Source organism: Neoarius graeffei, chromosome 28, assembly GCF_027579695.1.
Source record: "Neoarius graeffei isolate fNeoGra1 chromosome 28, fNeoGra1.pri, whole genome shotgun sequence".
Lineage (NCBI taxonomy): Eukaryota > Metazoa > Chordata > Actinopteri > Siluriformes > Ariidae > Neoarius > Neoarius graeffei.
The window spans coordinates 45,290,061-45,310,626 of NC_083596.1; the positions used below are offsets into that span (position 1 = coordinate 45,290,061).

The 20,566-nt window shown below is 40.1% G+C and overlaps 1 protein-coding gene across 6 annotated transcripts in view; it reads right to left on the reverse strand.

The window, feature by feature from the left end:
• The window catches only part of LOC132875717 (uncharacterized), a 32,210-nt gene extending 16,438 nt beyond the window's left edge, over positions 1–15,772 (reverse strand). The window contains exons 1-9 of one of the 6 annotated variants that reach the window (XM_060912704.1): positions 13,511–13,776; positions 10,449–10,654; positions 6,247–6,375; positions 4,153–5,883; positions 2,182–2,409; positions 1,852–2,045; positions 1,279–1,339; positions 481–564; positions 62–289 (exon numbers count right to left, since the gene is read on the reverse strand). In XM_060912704.1, the coding sequence (XP_060768687.1) occupies positions 62–289; positions 481–564; positions 1,279–1,339; positions 1,852–2,045; positions 2,182–2,409; positions 4,153–5,883; positions 6,247–6,346 (2,626 nt within the window). In that variant the 5' untranslated portion in view covers positions 6,347–6,375; positions 10,449–10,654; positions 13,511–13,776. Of the gene's footprint in view, positions 1–61; positions 290–480; positions 565–1,278; positions 1,340–1,851; positions 2,046–2,181; positions 2,410–4,152; positions 5,884–6,246; positions 6,376–9,666; positions 9,727–10,448; positions 10,655–13,510; positions 13,777–15,703 lie in introns of those variants that run through there. The other 5 variants (XM_060912705.1, XM_060912706.1, XM_060912707.1 and 2 more) reach the window with 5 other exon arrangements.
• Between the last annotated feature and the right edge of the window lie 4,794 nt (positions 15,773–20,566).

Genomic DNA, 20,566 nt, shown 5'->3' on the forward strand with positions numbered 1-20,566 from the left:
CACATTGCATCCAATAAAATGAGTTTAAACAACAAATAATTTTGAAAAGATGGTCGACTACCTGAAGTATCATGAAGCTTTTTCACGGCTGCTTCAATGTCAGTTCCAGCTTGTGAAACGGCAGGGCAGAAAGCCAGAATGAAATCACACGCACTCACTGTTTCCACCTTCTCCAGCCAGTTTGCTTCATTTTTGAGCCGAGTTACGAAGTGTACATCAGACTTCAATGTCTTTCCAGTTAAAAGAATGAAGTACTTCTTCCCTAACTGTACATTTGTGTTCATCTTTCCTTTGAATAAAGACAAATAATCTCTTAGCATTTCCACTTTAAATAATAAAGTGGGTTTTTAAAAATAGGGTTTTTAAAGAGGGTTTTTAAAAATAGTTAATTTAGCCTAAGAAGTAGGATACCTCATGTGTGTGTGTGTGTGTGTTAGCAATAAAACACCTTCCAATAAAATTACTAGTCTGACCACTTACCTGCCTTCCGAAGTGACTCCATTTTATTTTCAACTTCTTCCTTTGCAAATGTTTCCAATTGTGTAATTGCTGTGTCAAGTTTTTCTGTTGGTAAAAAAGCATACACATTCTGAAAACTTTTAAATCCAGCTCATGCATTGAGATTGAATGAATGAGTTTTCATTAAATGCCTAAACTGTACAATATAGAATGCATCTTGTAATGTATAGAATTTAGTGCTCTATAAACATGACTTCTAAGGCTGTATTATTCTGTCCATGTTCATTAATGACCTTCTGCTCATTTTATCGTCCATGCTTTTGCTCTCTGCATTTGGTTGATATCACTACATTGAACCACTTGAATGTTTTTAAGTGATTTGGTATTTTGGACTGCTGGTGTTGAAAATAAAAACGCATCACTTGTATTCACATCTGTGCATTTAAATTATATTATCATATGATATCAACATAAAATCTATGAAAAGACATGTCCTATAAGTTGTATCAGCAAGCTGGCTATCATTACAAGGCACAACCTATTTCAGTACAATTAGGTCACAGAATACACTTGGCTTAAAGAGAATTATTTGATTGGTCATCTCAGCAGCACACCTCACCACACCTCCTGAAAATATATTCATCCAAACCCAACCCCTTTTGACAAACATGTGGTCTAAGCCACATAATCCCCTGTACCAAGTGTCACAAAAAAACCAAGAATACACAACATTGTAGACTTGTGCCTTATTTGTGCATGTGTGCTATGGTCATGAAAGCAGATCACCAGTAAAACAACTTACCAAGTTCAAACACTTACCAGAAGCACGTTCGTATTCAGGGATCTTCTGATTGGCCTGACTTTCCCCTGGGTCACGTGGCTGTTGACATAGTAGTTATTTTTAATGAATGTTCTATAATAATCTCTGATCAAATTCTGGAACTGATGCCATGCACAACATCTCCACACGCACATTGTTGAATTCCTTCCTTTATCGTCTGCCTCACTTCCTGTGTTTACCCACACCTGTTTTATTCACCCTATTTAAGCTCTGCGTTTTCCCTCCTTAGTTGCTGAGCAGTATGTTGTTGTATGGTTACTGTTATGCTGTTGCATTTGCACTGTGAGTAGTTTTTTGGTGATGTTAAGGTACGATCGTACATTATATACTATTATGATTATGTATAAATGCTAATAAGATGTCACATTGCTTCATGAATAGTTTTAGGTGTAAATTTCACTTCACTGTAAATCACTGTTTTTACATGCATTCATTTTTAGTACTGTGTCTTTTATTAAAGAATAAACATCACCCCTTATTCATGGGAATTCAAGGTATAAAGACACAGTAAAGATTAATTAAAATGCTTTGATTAAAAATTAATTAAATACCCATGGTTTTGTCTGCATTTCAATGCATTTAAAGACGTCATCATTTTTCTTGCACTGCAGTAATCCATGATCTTCATGGAACAGACAGTCGAAGGTGATTATATTCTTTGTGTTTACAGCTCTGCTGCTGTCTGGTGCAACATCGTCTGGATCAAACGTGTGATGGAGCACCACCAGAACAGCAGGTTTTGTGGCTTTGGGGTGAAAAAAAACATGCATTTTATATATACACACACACACACACACACACACACACACACACACACTTGCACATTGCATCCAATAAAATGAGTTTAAACAACAAATAATTTTGAAAAGATGGTCGACTACCTGAAGTATCATGAAGCTTTTTCACGGCTGCTTCAATGTCAGTTCCAGCTTGTGAAACGACAGGGCAGAAAGCCAGAATGAAATCACACGCATTCACTGTTTCCACCTTCTCCAGCCAGTTTGCTTCATTTTTGAGCCGAGTTACGAAGTGTTCATCAGACTTCAATGTTTCTCCGGTTAAAAGAATGAAGTACTTCTTCCCTAACTGTACATTTGTGTTCATCTTTCCTTTGAATAAAGACAAATAGTCTCTTAGCATTTCCACTTTAAATAATAAAGTCGGTTTTTAAAAATAGGTTTTTTAAAAGAGGGTTTTTAAAAATAGTTAATTTAGCCTAAGAAGTAGGATAATTTCTCTAACCATAAAGGAACATTTAATCCTTCAGTTTATCGCAAACATTCAAATTCAAAATCACCAAATTTGGAGATACATGGTTTCCCTGGAAAGGACGCATATGAAAAATTATAATCTTAAAAGGAAATAGTAACTACAGCTGTCAGACAAACGCAATGGGATAAAAAGTACAATATTTGCCCCTTTGACAGAGTGAAGCAGAAGTACAAACCGGCGTAAAATGTAAACACTCAAGTAAGTGCAAGCACCATGAATTTGTACTTAAACACATCATGTACTTGGTTACATTCCACCACTGTCCAAGAGAACAGCGTTGGGATGGGGTAGAACAGGAGATTCAAAAGAGTCACAGCATGAAAGTCCACCTGCAAATCTGCAGTAATTGCATGATGCAATCGTGTCAACACGGACCAGAATCTCAAAGGAATGTTTCCAACATTTTGTGGAATCCATACCAGGAAGAATTGAGCCTGTTTGGGGAGCAAAGGGAGGCTCTACCCAGTATTATTATCATGTTCGTACTGAAGTGCTAGGTGCACACTCCTAAGGGTGTGGCAAAAGATTCCAAATGGCACAACATGCTCCAGGCTCGATTGAGTTGAAGTTCATGCAAAATAAATAAATTCAGATGTGTGCTTTTTACCCTGGCCTAGTGGTTAGCGTATCTGCCTCTCAATTGGGAGATTGAGAGTTCTACTCATGGTCAGGTCATGCCAAAGACCATCATAAAAATGGTACCTATTGCTGTCTGGCAAGGCACACTGCAATACAGATGTGAGTGGGGAAGTCAAACTCTTGTGGTTATCAGAGGACTATAACCCTAGCTGTATAGGCAAGAGGCCAAGGGCTATCGAAACGGAGATTGGCACTGCACCCATACACCTTAAATATTCAGTGAGTTTTAAAATTCAGATTTGTTTAAATTCAAATCTGTGTCACTTTGAGTGTTCACTGAGGTTACTTAATTAATATTAAAGTTATAAACTCCCCGCTGAAGGTATGTCACAGCATTTCACAGCAGAATCACACATGACTTTTGTACAGAACTGTCAAAAGCTTTGGGTGAGTGTTGAAAAGCATGTGCATTCATGAGTTTCGAATATCATGTCCTAAACTGCTAATCACGTCTTCATCCACACCCCTTTATTTATCATTAAATAACTCCTACAAAACACATTTATCATAAGTAAAAAAAAAAAAATAAAAAAAAAATTGGGGGGCCATATCAAAATAAACTGAGGTTACAACAATATTCCTGAATATAATGTGTGGAGATGAGGCTTAAAATGGAAGTTTGGGTTCTTTGCCATTCAGTAACAAAAATAGTTAGTTCAGAATTGTACTCCAGCCAGCCACTATAGGGCCTCAGAGACTCTTTTGTTTCACGAGTAAACGAGTTTAAAGGGGGAAAAGGAAAATTATTTTTAAACCACCTGCTGGAGGTGAAAAAGCCTTCAATCTTGAATATGATAGAAAGAATATAAAGATTGGTTTAAAAATATATATAAAAGAAATCTCTAATTGAACATCAGAAATCTGATAAAAGTCGAATTATCTACATAGGAGTGAATTTTTGCTAAATTCAGGTTCATGTTATGATTACAGCTTATACTTACGAAATACACTCTCCTTTTCAACCACAGTGTGCTCAGTTGTAACAGTGATTGCATCACTTTCGACTGTGTAGTCAAGTTTCCCGACTGCTCCGCATTTTATTTCATAAGCAGTGCCTTGCTGAAGATCTGTCAGTGTAACTTCATCATCTTGATGGACAGTGCAAATTTTCCAGTTTGTTTCTTCTTTCGTTTTGTACAATACTTTCCTCTCCAGTGTAGCAGAACATGAGGGGCTCAACTTTACTGTTATGCTGTTATCTGTGACACCTTTGGTGTTTGGACATGTTGGCTTTGATGGAGGAACAAAACAGATCGGTTCATTACATTCATTTTCATACACGAGAATGCAGGAACCTGGATACTCTGACATCGGAGGCACACTTTGAACAATAAATTTGGTGGATTGGCTCTTATTTGAGGTGATCAAGTTCTTAAAAGTTCTCAAATTATTCTTCATGCACCTGCACTCATCAGAGGTTGACATTTTTTCCTGAAAATCTACATGAAGTGGATTTTCACCGATCCTTTTCATCTTTGAGGGGTTCAGGTAGAGGTCTTGTTTGGTCATGAGGCAATCTGGGTGCTGAAGACAGGTAAAAGCATAAGAAACTATATTGTCCACCTTCAGGTCCAGCAAATATTTGTCTGTGTCATCATTCACTTCTGCTCCAAGGTCAAGGAGCTGCGTTAGCAGGAATTTTACTCGGTTGGATTGTTTTTCCTTCACTGTAATCCACTGCTGAAGATCCCTGCTATTAAAAGGAGATTTCTCATGGGCTTCTAGAAGTTCATGCACGGCACTTATATCTGATTGACCACCACGGATTTCTGGCAGGAGGAACCCTAGTTTTGTCATGAAATCTCGCTTGTACTCAATGCAAAAATGATGAAAATCTTGAAATTGATTGTGAAATGTGCTGAATGATTTTGCCACTATGTCTTGCAACAAGTCACCACATTTCATCGCTGTGACATTCAAATCCTCGATTACTGATTCCATAGCTCGAATAAGATCTCTAGTGACCATTTTTTGAAGTTTGGCTGCTCTTGAGTCCAGCTTGACCAGAGGATAAAGCCACACCTTCACTGGAACTGCACATTCTCCATTCTGTCCAAGCATATTTGGAAGATCAGTGTAAACCTTTACAGCTTCTTCAAAAGTTGTTGGATTAGAGGGCAACATGAAATCGCCGTAAAATGTACAATTCAGTTTTTTCACTGCAGCTTTCTCTTTGTCATTCAGGTTTAGTGCTACCTGTGAACCTGCAGAACAAAGCATCTTCAGTTTATCAACAGCAATATTTACTTCTCCCTCGATGCTGTTTTTGTGCTCAGATAAATTCACCTCTCTATCAAAGACAAAGTAGGCATCCGCTCCGTATAGCACTGCTGTAACCACGTGTGTTGCAACATCATGATCAAATACATAATGGTGATCCATTCTTCCTTGTGCTAGGTGGTTCATAGTCAGATGCTCAAACCTGGTGTTTGTTCTGTAGTGCAGCGTCAACCTCTCTTGTATAAATGACTTTTTATTGTCATTGAAATATCGGGCTGCACCACTTACTGAGACAAGGCCTCCCATAAGACTCAGTTTCAGTTCACCATCAACTTTTAGGTGCTCTGCCTTTTCTTGAATTGTGTCTGAAGTTGTAACTGTGAACTCTGTATTAATATGAGGACGAGCAACTGTATTGTTCTGCAGCTGCTCTCGATCCCAAAGCGTGATTCCTGCCAGTGATGATAAAGAATAATAATAATAGTTTAGTTCATTGAAACAAATATCTTTCTGGGGCAGAAAAATCCAAAACATAAAAAGTATGTAATTAAAATGGAAAAAGTTAGTGTTTAAGTAGTTAACTAACATCTAGAGTTAGAAGTGTTGCTCGCTTGTTACTACTACCGTAGCTATTACAACAGTAGCCTGTTAACTTTAAAGCTAATCACAGCTCAGGTGCTCAAATCATCAATTACTTACAGTTATTTTTGGATATCCTGTTACACAGATCATACGGTGTCATACAGTGGCATTATATTAAACAGACCAGTATTCAGTAAAAGAGTTGAATCACAATGAGTTACAAATTGTTTTACCTGGTACGATTGCATCTTTTCTGCAGTCATACAGCATTCCCAGTTGAAATGGTCTCCCCAGAGCTGCTATTTCTATTGTATCTTCTCCCACAGTAGTCATGTTGTAAGGGGCTGTTGTAAGTAGTCAGCCTTAAAAATGACACATTTGTAAGAAATGCAGGTGTGGAACAAGATAATACAAAAAACACTGTGTGTGTGTTCAGACAGGTGATTCTCATTTGTCTTATTACTGCCAGTCTATTTATGTATTTATGTGCCTTTCTTAGGAAGAGAGAGAGAAAGAGAGAGAGAAATTGTTTGTACATTTATTATCAATATGTGGGGACATGCAGGGATTGGGTTGTATGTTGGTGTCAAGTAATTATGAGATTGTAAAAAATACATCTTTCCAGAAGAGTCTGATTGGTATACACTCCCAAAACATGTGCACTATTGTTCCAATTGCCTGATCTAGGCAGCGTGTGCAGTCAGGCTGTGAGACTAGTTTCAATTTAAAATGTTTTAAAGGGGTATTTATTTGATGTTTATGGGTTGATGTGCAAGATTTTCTGGAGACACTACTTCATTTTCCTATACAGTTTTCCCTAATGGTTCGAGACCATTTCTGTTCAGGATCGTTCCCCACATCCTTTCTACTGCACATTCCTTAGAGTTCTGGTGAAAAAGAGCATTATAAATGTGTGTCACCTTCCCTCTAGAACCCTGTATTGGTCTGACCCATTTCTGCAAGGGGTGCTTTGACTCCAAGGGGTGGATTGACTCCAGGGTACCCTACAGTGGTGCTTGAAAGTTTGTGAACCCTTTAGAATTTTCTGTATTTCTGCATAAATATGACCTAAAACATCATCAGATTTTCACACAAGTCCTAAAAGTAGATAAAGAGAACCCAGTTAAACAAATGAGACAAAAAAATTATACTTGGTCATTTATTTATTGAGGAAAATGATTTAATATTGCATATTTGTGAGTGGCAAAAGTATGTGAACATTTGCTTTCGGTATCTGGTGTGACCCCCTTGTGCAGAAATAACTGCAACTAAAGATTTTCGGTAACTGTTGATCAGTCCTGCACACCGGCTTGGAGGAATTTTAGCCCATTCCTCTGTAGAGAACAACTTCAACTCTGGGATGCTGGTGGGTTTCCTCACATGAACTGCTCGCTTCAGGTCCTTCCACAACATTTCGATTGGATTAAGGTCAGGACTTTGACTTGGCCATTCCAAAACATTAACTTTATTTTTCTTTAACCATTCTTTGGTAGAACGACTTGTGTGCTTAGGGTCGTTGTCTTGCTGCATGACCCACCTTCTCTTGAGATTCAGTTCATGGACAGATGTCCTGACATTTCCCTTTATAATTCGCTGATGTAATTCAGAATTCATTGTTCCATCAATGATGGCAAGCTGTCCTGGCAAAACAGGCCCTAACCATGATACTACCACCAGCACGTTTCACAGATGGGATAAGGTTCTTATGCTGGAATGCAGTGTTTTCCTTTCTCCAAACATAACGTTTCTCATTTAAACCAAAAAGTTCTATTTTGGTCTCAACTGTCCACAAAACATTTTTCCAATAGCCTTCTGGCTTCTCTATGTGATCTTTAGCAAACTGCAGATGAGCAGCAATGTTCTTTTTGGAGAGCAGTGGCTTTCTCCTTGCAACCCTGCTATACACACTATTGTTGTTCAGTGTTCTCCTGATGGTGAACTCATGAACATTAACATTAGCCAATGTGAGAGAGGCCTTCAGTTGCTTAGAAGTTACCCTGAGGTCCTTTGTGACCTCACCGACTATTACACACCTTGCTCTTGGAATTATCTTTGTTGGTCGACCACTCCTGGGGAGGGTAACAATGGTCTTGAATTTCCTCCATTTGTACACAGTCTGTCTGACTGTGGATTAGTGGAGTCCAAACTCTTTAGAGATGGTTTTGTAACCTTTTCCAGCCTGATGAGCATCAACAACGCTTTTTCTGAGGTCCTCAGAAATCTCCTTTGTTCGTGCTATGATACACTTCCTCAAACATGTGTTGTGAAGATCAGACTTTGATAGATCCCTGTTCTTTAAATAAAACAGGGTGCCCACTCACACCCGATTGTCATCCCATTGATTGAAAACACCTGACTCTAATTTCACCTTCAAATTAACTGCTAATCCTAGAGGTTCACATACTTTTGCCACTCACAGATATGTAATATTGGATCATTTTCCTCAATAAATAAATGACCAAGTACAATATTTTTGTCTCATTTGTTTAACTGGGTTCTCTTTATCTACTTTTAGGACTTGTGTGAAAATCTGATGATGTTTTAGATCATATTTATGCAGAAATATAGAAAATTCTAAAGGGTTCACAAACTTTCAAGCACCACTGTATATGCTTTCATTGCAGATCTCAGCCACAGATAGAGGATGTAGGAGGTACCTGACAGATCATATTCTTGAAACACACACAGTACAGTATCATCAATCAAATCACCGAAAATAGAGATTATTTGATGAGCCCACAGGGGAAATACAATTGGTTTCCCACCTAACTGAAAGTGATAACTATTCCATAATGGAGCGCTTTTGTGAAATACACTTGTTACACATAGTATTTTTTCAGTTTTTTTCCCCAAACATCAACAGAGTTAACTATGATATTTCCATAATGAAGCTGGATATTTCTTTGTCCTATGCCTGTATAGGGTGAGTGACAATTTTTTTATTTGTCTGTACTGAACAAAGTTGAACTGACAAAGTATGAGTGATCTAGAAATGTAAGTCCTCTGCCTCACGGATCGGGGAGTGACAGTCACTGACTCAGAGAGAGCTGTTCAGAGATGTTTCTTGGTTTCCTGAAAGACAACCATGAGTACATATCCACTTTCAAGAGTGTTTTGTAAGGATATGATTGGAAAATGTAATTTCAGGAAGCTGAGTTTTCTGGATGTGATAGGGTAGCTTCAAGGGGTGATGGAAAATTACTGATCAGGATTGCCTTATGAAAAACAGAGAGCGGATGAATGAGCAAAGATAAGTGTGGCAATGGGGGCGTGGCTGAGCGCCAGTTTGTAAATGGAGAATGAGGCTGGGGAAGGTGAGTGGCAAAACAATCACATCTGTGTCAAATTAATGGTGCATGTGTGTGTATCTTGCAGTGACAGACAGCTGGGGGCTTACATGGAGGGAGCTTCCCTGCATGCCATGTTTGTGTGTGTGTGTGTGTGTGTGTGTAAGAAAAACAGCACTTAAAGCTGAAAAGCATGAATAAAATTTTCCCTGCAAGTAACACCCCTGTCCCAGTGCTTCAGTGTTCCACCACCCACAAAGATAGTGTGACAATAAGTTTCAAGGATTTAACTGAAAGAAGGTTACAACCATGCCAAACAAATATCTCTGTCAATTAGTCGTCTCATCTGTGTGGTTTTACATGTACCACCTCTCTTAGCCACCATAGAACTTGTGAATCATAGTGTCTTCATAGCTGCAATCAGGCCCGCTGACATGGGGGGACAAACGGGTATGTTGTCCCGGGCCCAGGAATGGGGGGGGGGCAGAACTGGGCTCTCATGAAGTTGCGATTAAATTATTTTATTTCATTTCAAAATGTGTTGATTTGCAATTTATTATTTGCATTCAATAAATGATTTCTAGGTCTTTTGCCTTTATTGTCTTTGAAAAAGGCGTCAAGAACCCCCTACCACCCCTAATGCAAAAATGGTTTGGTCTGACTCTTTGATTAAGGGGAAAAAAATGACATCGTTCGATCATAGCGCTTCGACAATCAGCGTGCGTGCCATTTGCCAACATGCACAAGTCAGGAGCACAGAAAAGAAAAGAAGAGAGAAAAATAGAGGAAGAAACCAAGAGACTCAGGGGCTCACTGCATAAATATTTAAAAAAAGATTCGGATGATGCAGCAGGTACTAGCAAAGGCAGTGGGGCAGCTGAGCCAGCATACATGTCAACCTATACGGAATGTCCGTATTTTATACGGATTTGATTCAATAAATGTAGTATATGGGCGTACAAATAAAGTTATATGCTGGGTGCGATTTGCTGGGGGGGATGGTGGGGATCATCCCCCCCTCTGGTTTTTATCTCTGCTGAAAAAAAATCCTCGGGGACAACCCCGTCAATAAAACAAACAAACCAAAAAAAAAGTTGACATGACAGGCATGTTGTGACACAGTTTTCTATGGTCTACATTGCACTCACTTTCAAAATGACCTGAAGTGGCAGCTTTGATGTTCACGAACGTCCCCAGCAATTAGATACATTGTAGATAATAACAATATCCAGAGTGTGAACGTGGATTTAGCGCCATGAATCACATCCTTATTGATGAGCGCAACAGAATGAATGTATCCACACTGACAGCCTTCTTTTCCTCGCTGTCAATGGGTCAGACATGCGTTCCTTCCCTGCTGAGAAATTCGCAGAAATGTGGATTAAAGAAGGGCGAAACGCGGCGGATAGCGCACCGACGGGAAAGCAGAAAAGGCCACATGAACTGCGCCATCAGAGCAAACTGTTCATTTAGTATTCATGTATTTTAGTGATTTTCGAGTCACTGTCCATTTAATCCGGAGGGAGAGAAACATCACAGCAACGCGACAAGCAATGCGAACTTTGTTGGGTGTTAGTGTTCGTGTATTTAGTCAGAGAGATAGGAAGATGAATTTACTATCTCTGGTTTAGTGTTCGTTTTCATTTAGTGTTATTCATTTGATATCATCGGATGTTATTGAGCTGTTAGCCTATTGTTACCTTAATTTTGTGACGTTTCATGATTAAAAAAAAAAAAAACATCCCCCCTTCTGGTTTTTTGACAAATCGCACCCTGGTTATACGGATTCTTTAAAAAAAACTTCAATATTTATTTAGAGCTATAATCAATTCCCATGATGATAAAGGAGCGCATAACATTTACAAACGTACTGTACACCACAGACAGCCAGTAAAGAGTCTTATGAAATCGCGCGTTATCTTGTGGTAGCGAGACTTTGTTCCACTTTTGATCATGCGCACACCGCATTGCGAGAATCCTGCCAACCGTGAAGTCATAGACATACAAACATAGACGCCGCCTTCTGCGTAGAATCATACGTCATCCTCGCCGCCATATTGGATGTGGCAAAGTGGAGATTTTTCAACCGTGTCTGGTATAGCGTCTAGACAGTAGCCGAGAATAAAGATGCCTCATTCATGTGCTGCGTTTAACTGTACCAACAGGTTTACCGTCCAAACGAGATCACATGGGATTACCTTTCACAGGTGAGACTGGAAAAATACTTTTCATTGTATTTGGTCATTATAACGTAATTTTACGAACAGATTTTCCTGACTTTGTGGCTAATATGAAGTCTCGCGCATAATAGCCGCTCGGTGAAACCTGTCTCCAAACAACGAAGTATTTCCTTCATAACTACGCTGATAACACTGTGTTTTTGTCAAACATTGGAGCTTTGTATTCATTCTGAAGGTTTATTGTTATTATTATTGAATAAAAAGTAACTGGGATATATCATTGTTAATTATCATTCAAATTTTAGGTAAATTATTTTAATTTGCATCTTATACGGATTTTATAAGGGAAATACGGATTTTGGAGACTGGTTATACAGGTTTGATTGACCAAAGGTTGACATGTATGAGCCAGGTAAGACACAGCCAACTTTTTCCAGCCCCGTAAAGTAACCCCAACCAAGGCACGTGCGGCACGCAATTCATGTTACAAACGAGGGGAGAGTGAACACTGAACACCATATCAAACGCACAGGGCATTGAATCATTTCATAACCATAATGGCTTAATAACATTGTGTTTCATATATCTGATTGAAGCTAAGAATATTCACATTAGCCCGCAATCATATCCCGCCGCTTCTCGAGCGGTGTGTTCTTCTCTGCTTTTCACACTGGACAGTACACACGCACAGTATACTATGTTCGCCCCCAGCCCTGCCCGAAATCCCCCGTCCATCGCTGCTCCTTCAAGAGCACCCCAATCGCGTGATTATAGTAGACTATCCACGAGTTTAGGAAGGCATTGCAGGGGCTGTCGCATGCAGGCTTGGGGCGTAACGGAATACATTTAATGGCATTCGGTTAAAGGATACAAAATAACAGTAACCGCTTATTCCGTCATAGGACAGGGGGGAAAGATTCAGTGAACCGGTTGAATGGTTTTTGAATACCTGTCATTTAAGGGTTGGAGTGAGTAGAGACTGGGATAAGAGAGGTGTGTGTGTGTGTGTTGGCCGGGGGGGGGGGGCATTCAGAGCATTTTGTCCCGGGCCCAGCCAAAGCTGTTAGCAGCCCTGGCTGCAATAGTCTAATTTGGAAAGCAGTGGTAAAAATTGAGCTTTGGAACCACAAGGCCTCATGTCAGCTTACAGTAACAACAGAAAATATCAAAAGGCAAGATATTCATTTCAATGGTTTAGATTCTGTCTTGCATAGAGAATTGGAGAGAGCCCCAACTCTTCAGATCATTAACCATTTTCCTTTTGACACCATAAAAAGTTTTCATGAACTATTTTATAAGCCCATAGATTGGGAAATATCTGTGTGTCTGTGTGTGAAACTGACATTTTTGAGGAACTGGAAAATGAACAAACCACTTGAATCATTTAACTGCTGACATCCATCCATCCATCCATCCATTATCTGTAGCCACTTATCCTGTTCTACAGGGTTGCAAGCAAGCTGGAGCCTATCCCAGCTGACTATGGTCGAGAGGCGGGGTACACCCTGGACAAGTCACCAGGGTATCACAGGGCCGACACAGAGACAAACAACCATTCACACTCATATTCACACCTACGGTCAATTTAGAGCCACCAATTATCCTAACCTGCATGTCTTTGGACTGTGGGGGAAACCGGAGCACCCAGAGGAAACCCACACAGACATGGGGAGAACATGCAAACTCCACACAGAAAGGCCCTTGCCGGCCGCTGGGCTCGAACCCAGGACTTTCTTGCACAGTACACAGTAGTAACATGAGGAAAGATGAGGAAAAAAGAACACCCCCCCACTATGCTCCTATCAGGAGTACAGTGTGGGAGCATTTAAAAACCTCTGCACAAGCACACAATAACACAAGTACACTTTAAAACATGGGACTTGAGGGGGGGAAAGGGGGGAAGGAGGGGGCATTCAGGGGTGGGGGTAAGGGGTAAGGGGGTAGGAGGGGAGGGGAGGAGGTAGAGGTAACCCAGCGCAAGCAAGCAGCCGTCCGCTCCTGCAGCCATGCAAGCGGCGCTGGTCACGCACCCGCTTGTCACACTGGGGGTGAAAAACGGCGACCGTGGAAAATTGAGGAAGGAATGGAGAGTGTCTCCCAGCAGTGACCTTCTGGGGGAAATGTTGTCCCAGCAACGGCCTTGATCAAGGCTGGTGCTGTTCAGGGAGCCGAATGTCGATAAGATAGAGATTGTTTGGTCTTTCGAACAGACGCAGTCTTTACACGTCCATATCTGTCCATTTCATCCATTCTGTTCAATTCAATTCCATCTGGTCTCCGAAATTATGGAATCAATTTTGTGCCAAAATGTTCATACTTTTGAAATATCAAACAAAAATGACAAATCAAAATACAAAAAAAAAAAAGTCAATTTTTTCAGACTGGCAAACAAATTATTCGTGTAATCGTGCAAAATATCAGTCTATTACTCTTCAGAAACCTTTTATTTTTGTTCCGCTTCTTTCTCAGTTTTGTTTGACGTAATTTATTTTGGTTGCGATTCCAGCTTTCTCGTTTGCGCTCCCTGACTTTTTGCTTGCAGTTTTGGCACAAACTTCATGTGTGGGTGGGCTGTCCAGGAATGCATTCCCATTGGGTAACTTGTGTTTGACTGACAGCTACGCTCAGCCATTCCCTACTCGGATTCTGGCAGACTGTTTGACGAGTGACCGATCCATTGATGGTAAACAAGGATAGAGTGGACTTCAGTGGTGACTATGATATTGAATTAATTCAACAAAGTGTAAGTACAGGACAAATGTGTTGTATGTGTTGCAGTAGTACACATTATGCAGGTGCGTTTAATGTTAGCAAGACAGCTATTATATTGGGTAGTGGAGCTAAGTCTAACATTTGACTTGCCACGAAACACCTGCATAATGTGTACTACTGCAACACATACAACACATGTGTCCCGCACTTACACTTTGTTGAATTAATTCAATATCATAGTCACCACTGAAGTCCACTCTATCCTTGTTTACCATCAATGGATTGGTCACTCGTCAAACAGTCCGCCAGAATCCGAGTAGGGAATGGCTGAGCGTAGCTGTCAGTCAAACACAAGTTACCCAATGGGAATGCATTCCTGGACAGCCCACCCACACGTGAAGTTTGTGCCAAAACTGCAAGCAAAAAGTCAGGGAGTGCAAACGAGAAAGCTGGAATCGCAACCAAAATAAATTACATCAAACAAAACTGAGAAAGACGCGGAACAAAAATAAAAGGTTTCTGAAGAGTAATAGACTGATATTTTGCACGATTACATGAATAATTTGTTTGCCAGTCTAAAAAAATTGACTTTTTTTTGTATTTTGATTTGTCATTTTTGTTTGATATTTCAAAAGTATTGTATGAACATTTTGGCACAAAATTGATTCCATACAAAATACGTATTCCTTGCAAAGCTGAAAGCTGCTCTGAGATAACAACCATTTTGTGGTTAAAGCTCTGAATGTCCACAGTCCGAGTGCCAACAGCTTTGCCCACCACTCCAATCATATCGGGCAGCTTTGTGGGGCTTTGAACAGCTGTCACCGTTGTCTGATTTCCTCGATATACCAGGGCAATGCCTAATCCAATCAGCAAAAGTCCTGTAATCATGGTTCTGAATAGGTAGATATCGTCAGTGTCCTCCACAGACATTCCGGCAGGACAGGTGGGTTCCCCCAAACCCAGAAACTGTGTCAATTTCGTTAGGAGACCAGTTTATCAAATCCATGCTTTTTAGTTTAGAAATTCAATGCGGAGAGAGTCTCTCAAAAAAAAAGTATAGGCAGACGAGACGAAACAAAGAGCACAAGCAGGAAGGAGAGGAGAGCAGAGAATGCGACCGCCTTCCGTGAGAGCACGGAGGGGAAAAAAAAAGTAATGTCTGAACTTCCTCAACATGGTCAGGGTTGGACATGTTCATTTGGTTGCTACTCACATGGTGTCATTTTTTTTTCCTGATAGTCAAGTTAGAAAATAACAGAAATAAAATTGTCTCCATGTTGTTTTGGGAAAATATATACATCAAATTTGAAGACAGATTTATTCAAGTGTTCTATTATGTGTTCTTCAAACATGCAGTCATGCACAGCCTCTTCAGGACCCACCTGCGACAAGGGTGGGATTCAAACCCACACATGCAGAGCACAATGGATTAGCAGTCCATCGGCCCACTATGTGTATATATGTATGTATGTTTGTGTTTTTAAGCAGAAAAAAAAAATCACACTTACAGCGATTTTTGTCCAAACTGTGCGAGAATACAGGAATTTTTCGCTTTCGTTTTCAGTCTCAACCACGTCACTATTTTTTTAACCCTCTCACTGCCAGATATCAAGATGTCTTTAAAGTTTCTGCCCTGTACGTGAGTATACCGCCACCTACTGTCTACAGTGGGTACTGCAGCTTCAGTTCAGTTCATTTCCATTTCTGTGGAGTGGAGACGCAGAAGACGGAAGCTCTTTTTTATTTTGTTGTACCTCAGAAATACACCGCTGTAGGTTGTAAAGCAATGTTTTACTGACATTTTACACTGTAATCACGAAAATGACAAGTTTTGTTCGTGTAAACACTTTATTGTTTATTTGGAGTTAGCTAAACTGAGATTAGCCTGTGTCTGAGCTCAGCTGCTGGAAAACCAATAGAACCTGTCATGACTCCCGGACGAGCCCCCATATGTCACGACCACTTAGCTCAAAGCAGGCACAACATAAAAGGAGACCACATCGTTTGTTCAGGTTAACCCGTACTTTATTAATATATAAATTCTAGGGATAAATAAAAAAGAATAAAAGAAAGAAACCTGCTCCCGTCGGCCCGTGCAGGGCCTCCACGTAGCAGGACAACAAACACAACCAAACCCCAAAGCCAGCAGCCAACTCTCGAATGCCAATTTTGGGCCCGTATTTGAACTTCCTGGCCTTGTCTAGCACAGGTGTTGCAGTACTAGACAGCTCCCCCTTCAGAATGGAGGGAGAGAAACGGCCAAGTTCAAGTTTACTATTCAAAAGGGGCAGTGCGCACCCCCAGCATGGCCACGCTGGGCGTGACAAAACAAACCACAACACACTGATGTGTTTGTCTCATCTCATCTCATTATCTCTAGCCACTTTATCCTTCTACAGGGTCGCAGGCAAGCTGGAGCCTATCCCAGCTGACTACGGGCGAAAGGCGGGGTACACCCTGGACAAGTCGCCAGGTCATCACAGGGCTGACACATAGACACAGACAACCATTCACACTCACATTCACACCTACGCTCAATTTAGAGTCACCAGTTAGCCTAACCTGCATGTCTTTGGACTGTGGGGGAAACCGGAGCACCCGGAGGAAACCCACGCGGACACGGGGAGAACATGCAAACTCCACACAGAAAGGCCCTCGCCGGCCCCGGGGCTCGAACCCAGGACCTTCTTGCTGTGAAGCGACAGCGCTAACCACTACACCACCGTGCCGCCCTGATGTGTTTGTAATAAGCTTTATTTTTGTATCACATTTCAGTTTTACTGTAAAAAACAAGGAAAACAATTTGTTGTCAGCAAGCTATATTTTTACAATGCATATTGGTTGAATAATGAAACCCAACATTATGAAGGAGTAATAGGAGGTGTGTAAGTACCAACATGTAGACCACAGTGATGTCTATAGCTAGTTTTCAGTCACGTGACTTCTACTGTTCTTGACACCATTTTGGAGGCAGAGTTTGCATAATCTCATAGACTATTATAATAATCATAATCACATCATATTTGTTTCCAAACATGGTCCTGCAATGTATTTATATGCAGAATGGTAGATACTTGTTGTGACACCTCAGAAAGTGTTTCAAAACAGAGATACGATGATGGAAATACGAGTTATACGAGTTCATATATCAGTTGAAGACAGTATTAGTTACAACCAGATGGTAAATGCGAGACTAAACTGTAGTGATGTGTGAGTCAGGGTTTTTTCTATCTGCATAATACATTTATTAGCCTATTGTCTCCCAGCCTAATAAACCAGCGTCTGGGTTGAGGCTACTGAACAAAATGACAAATTGTTCCAAAGGGTGTTCTTTTCTGTTAAATAAAGACATGCATGTATTCATCATTTCTTAAAGGTGAACTTTAACAAAATAGGATCCTACAGGTTGAGGTCCATAGTGTATTTTTTAGTCTGGTGGTTGGCTGCCCTGTGTAGAAAAAGGATGGAGTCCACAGTAGTGTTGTAGTACTCAAGACCGATCTTAAGACCACTTTTTCAAGGTCTCAGTCTCATCTCAGAATCGACTGCATTTTTGGTCTTGTCTCGGTCTCCGATATAGAGGACTGGGGATTTTATTTCAAGACCACAACTGTTGGGATTTCACTAAATTGCCTGTGTATTGTCTGATTTCTTAGTTAACATTGTTACTATGATGGGATGTAAATTGTCCTGCTTCAAATGACACCAATAATGTGACTCATTATCATTGCTAATATGAAATTTTTCTTCCTTTTAACAGCTGTCACCCCACCCCACTTTCACACTCACTGGTTTGGTCCTGGTCTTGACTCGGTCTCAATATACTTTGGCCTTGCCCATAACTTGGTCTCGGTTTAGATAGTCTTGAATACAACACGGTTCCAGGATTTAGCCCATTTTGATGCGCTTTGAGCACATGAAAACTTGTAAGTAAGCTCTTTATTCTGATATTTAACATATTTAATAACATCTGTACATGTAGGCACAGTGAAATGTTCATACAGAGTATAAGAAAGAGTAGTAGAATACCAGCAAGATATTCCAAATCCTAACAACATAATCTGCACAGTTGGGAACATGTAGAAATCAGACGAACTCCATGGAAGGAGTAAGATCAGGGTTGACAGAGTTAATGGTTTTTTTTCATGTGAGAAATGGGGACAATTGCGATGTTTTAACATATTGATCAACCACAGTACACCATTCTAAGTTAAATCATTACTTGACCTGGGACAAAATGGTCAGATTTTTTCTAACCCTTTTTACTCATCTTTACAAGGGGTGCCAATAATTGTGGAGGACACTGTATATGATGAAGAAAGTTGAGACTAGGAAACTAAAAAAACAATCAGAGGCTGTGTATACACACAACCGAACAATTTGTCAAGACACTAATCATAAAGAAATAGTAACTGGTTAAAGAGTTCTGGACTGAGTGGTTAATGTTCTGTATTACCTCAATGCACCCAAGGGCAAAAAAAAAAAAAAAAATTGGGCCGAGGTTCCGTTTGCCACAAAAGTGTTAAAGATAATTCAGAGTTAGGACCCAATTCATGCCAGTAAATCACACAACTGTGAAAGGTCTTTGAATGTGACTGGAACAACACTGTGTAAGAAAAATCACTTTATTTTAGAGTTTGCTTGTCAGTTAGTTGTTAACTAATCCAGATGGTGGGAAAATAACAGTGAAGCTGATTCACTGATTCAGGAAGTAGCTGAATGTATTGCTGGTAAATGAGTAACTGTTACAGTATGGTGAATACTTCCATCTTTCATTTAAAGTCTTTATATATTGATAAATTAAAGCTACTTTCATGCACTATCCAACAGAAATCTTTTTGCACCAGAGTGTGTTGAGCAAAAATGTGCATAAAATTAACCAACACTATTCTAAGGCAAATTAACAAGATTTGATGTGAGATTATGTGTGATATCTAAAGGTGGTCCAGCAAAATATTGTGTGACCTTTTGTTTGGGGGGGGGGCAGTCTGGGTAAATATATACATTTCCATATTACACTTCTAAACCTTCAGGGGCTCCTAAACTTATTACAATGGACGCAGAGGGGAAAAAAACTTGCTGAGAAGGGAAAGTACAGCACACATACAGTTAGGTCCATAAATATTTGGACAGAGACATTTTTCTAATTTTGGTTCTGTACATTACCACAATGAATTGTGAACAAAACAATTCAGATGCAGTTGAAGTTCAGACTTTCAGCTTTAATTCAGTGGGTTGAACAAAATGATTGCATAAAAAAAAAATGTGAGGAACTAAAGCATTTTTTAAAAACACAATCCCTTCATTCCAGGGGCTCAAAAGTAATTGGACAGATTAAATAATCGTAAATAAAATGTTCATTTCTAATACTTGGTTGAAAACCCTTTGTTGGCAATGACTGCCTGAAGTCTTGAACTCATGGACATCACCAGACGCTGTGTTTCCTCCTTTTTAATGCTCTGCCAGGCCTTTACTGCAGCGGTTTTCAGTTGCTGTTTGTTTGTGGGCCTTTCTGTCTGAAGTTTAGTCTTTAACAAGTGAAATGCATGCTCAATTGGGTTGAGATCAGGTGACTGACTTGGCCATTCAAGAATATTCCACTTCTTTGCTTTGATAAACTCCTGGGTTGCTTTGGCTTTATGTTTTGGGTCATTGTCCATCTGTATTATGAAACGCCAACCAATCAGTTTGGCTGGATTTGAGCACACAGTATGTCTCTGAATACCTCAGAATTCATCCGGCTGCTTCTGTCCTGTGTCACATCAATAAACACTAGTGACCCAGTGCCACTGGCAGCCATGCATGTCCAAGCCATCACACTGCCTCTGCCATGTTTTACAGATGATGTGGTATGCTTTCCATGCCTTCGCCATACTTTTTTCTTGCCATCATTCTGGTAGAGGCTGATCTTGGTTTCATCTGTCCAAAGAATGTTCTTCCAGAACTGTGCTGGCTTTTTTAGCAAAGTCCAATCTAGCCTTTTTATTCTTGAGGCTTATGAGTGGCTTGCACCATGCAGTGAAACCTCTGTATTTACTTTCATGCAGTCTTCTCTTTATGGTAGATTTGGATATTGATACGCCTACCTCCTGAAGAGTGTTGTTCATTTGGTTGGCTGTTGTGAAGGGGTTTCTCTTCACCATGGAAATTATTCTGCGATCATCCACCACTGTTGTCTTCTGTGGGCATCCAGGTCTTTTTGCATTGATGAGTTCACCAGTGCTTTTTCTTTCTTTCTCAGGATGTACCAAACTGTAGATTTTGCCACTCCTAATATTGTAGCAATTTCTCGGATAGGTTTTTTCTGTTTTTGCAGCTTAAGGATGGCTTGTTTCACCTGCATGGGGAGCTCCTTTGACTGCATGTTTTCT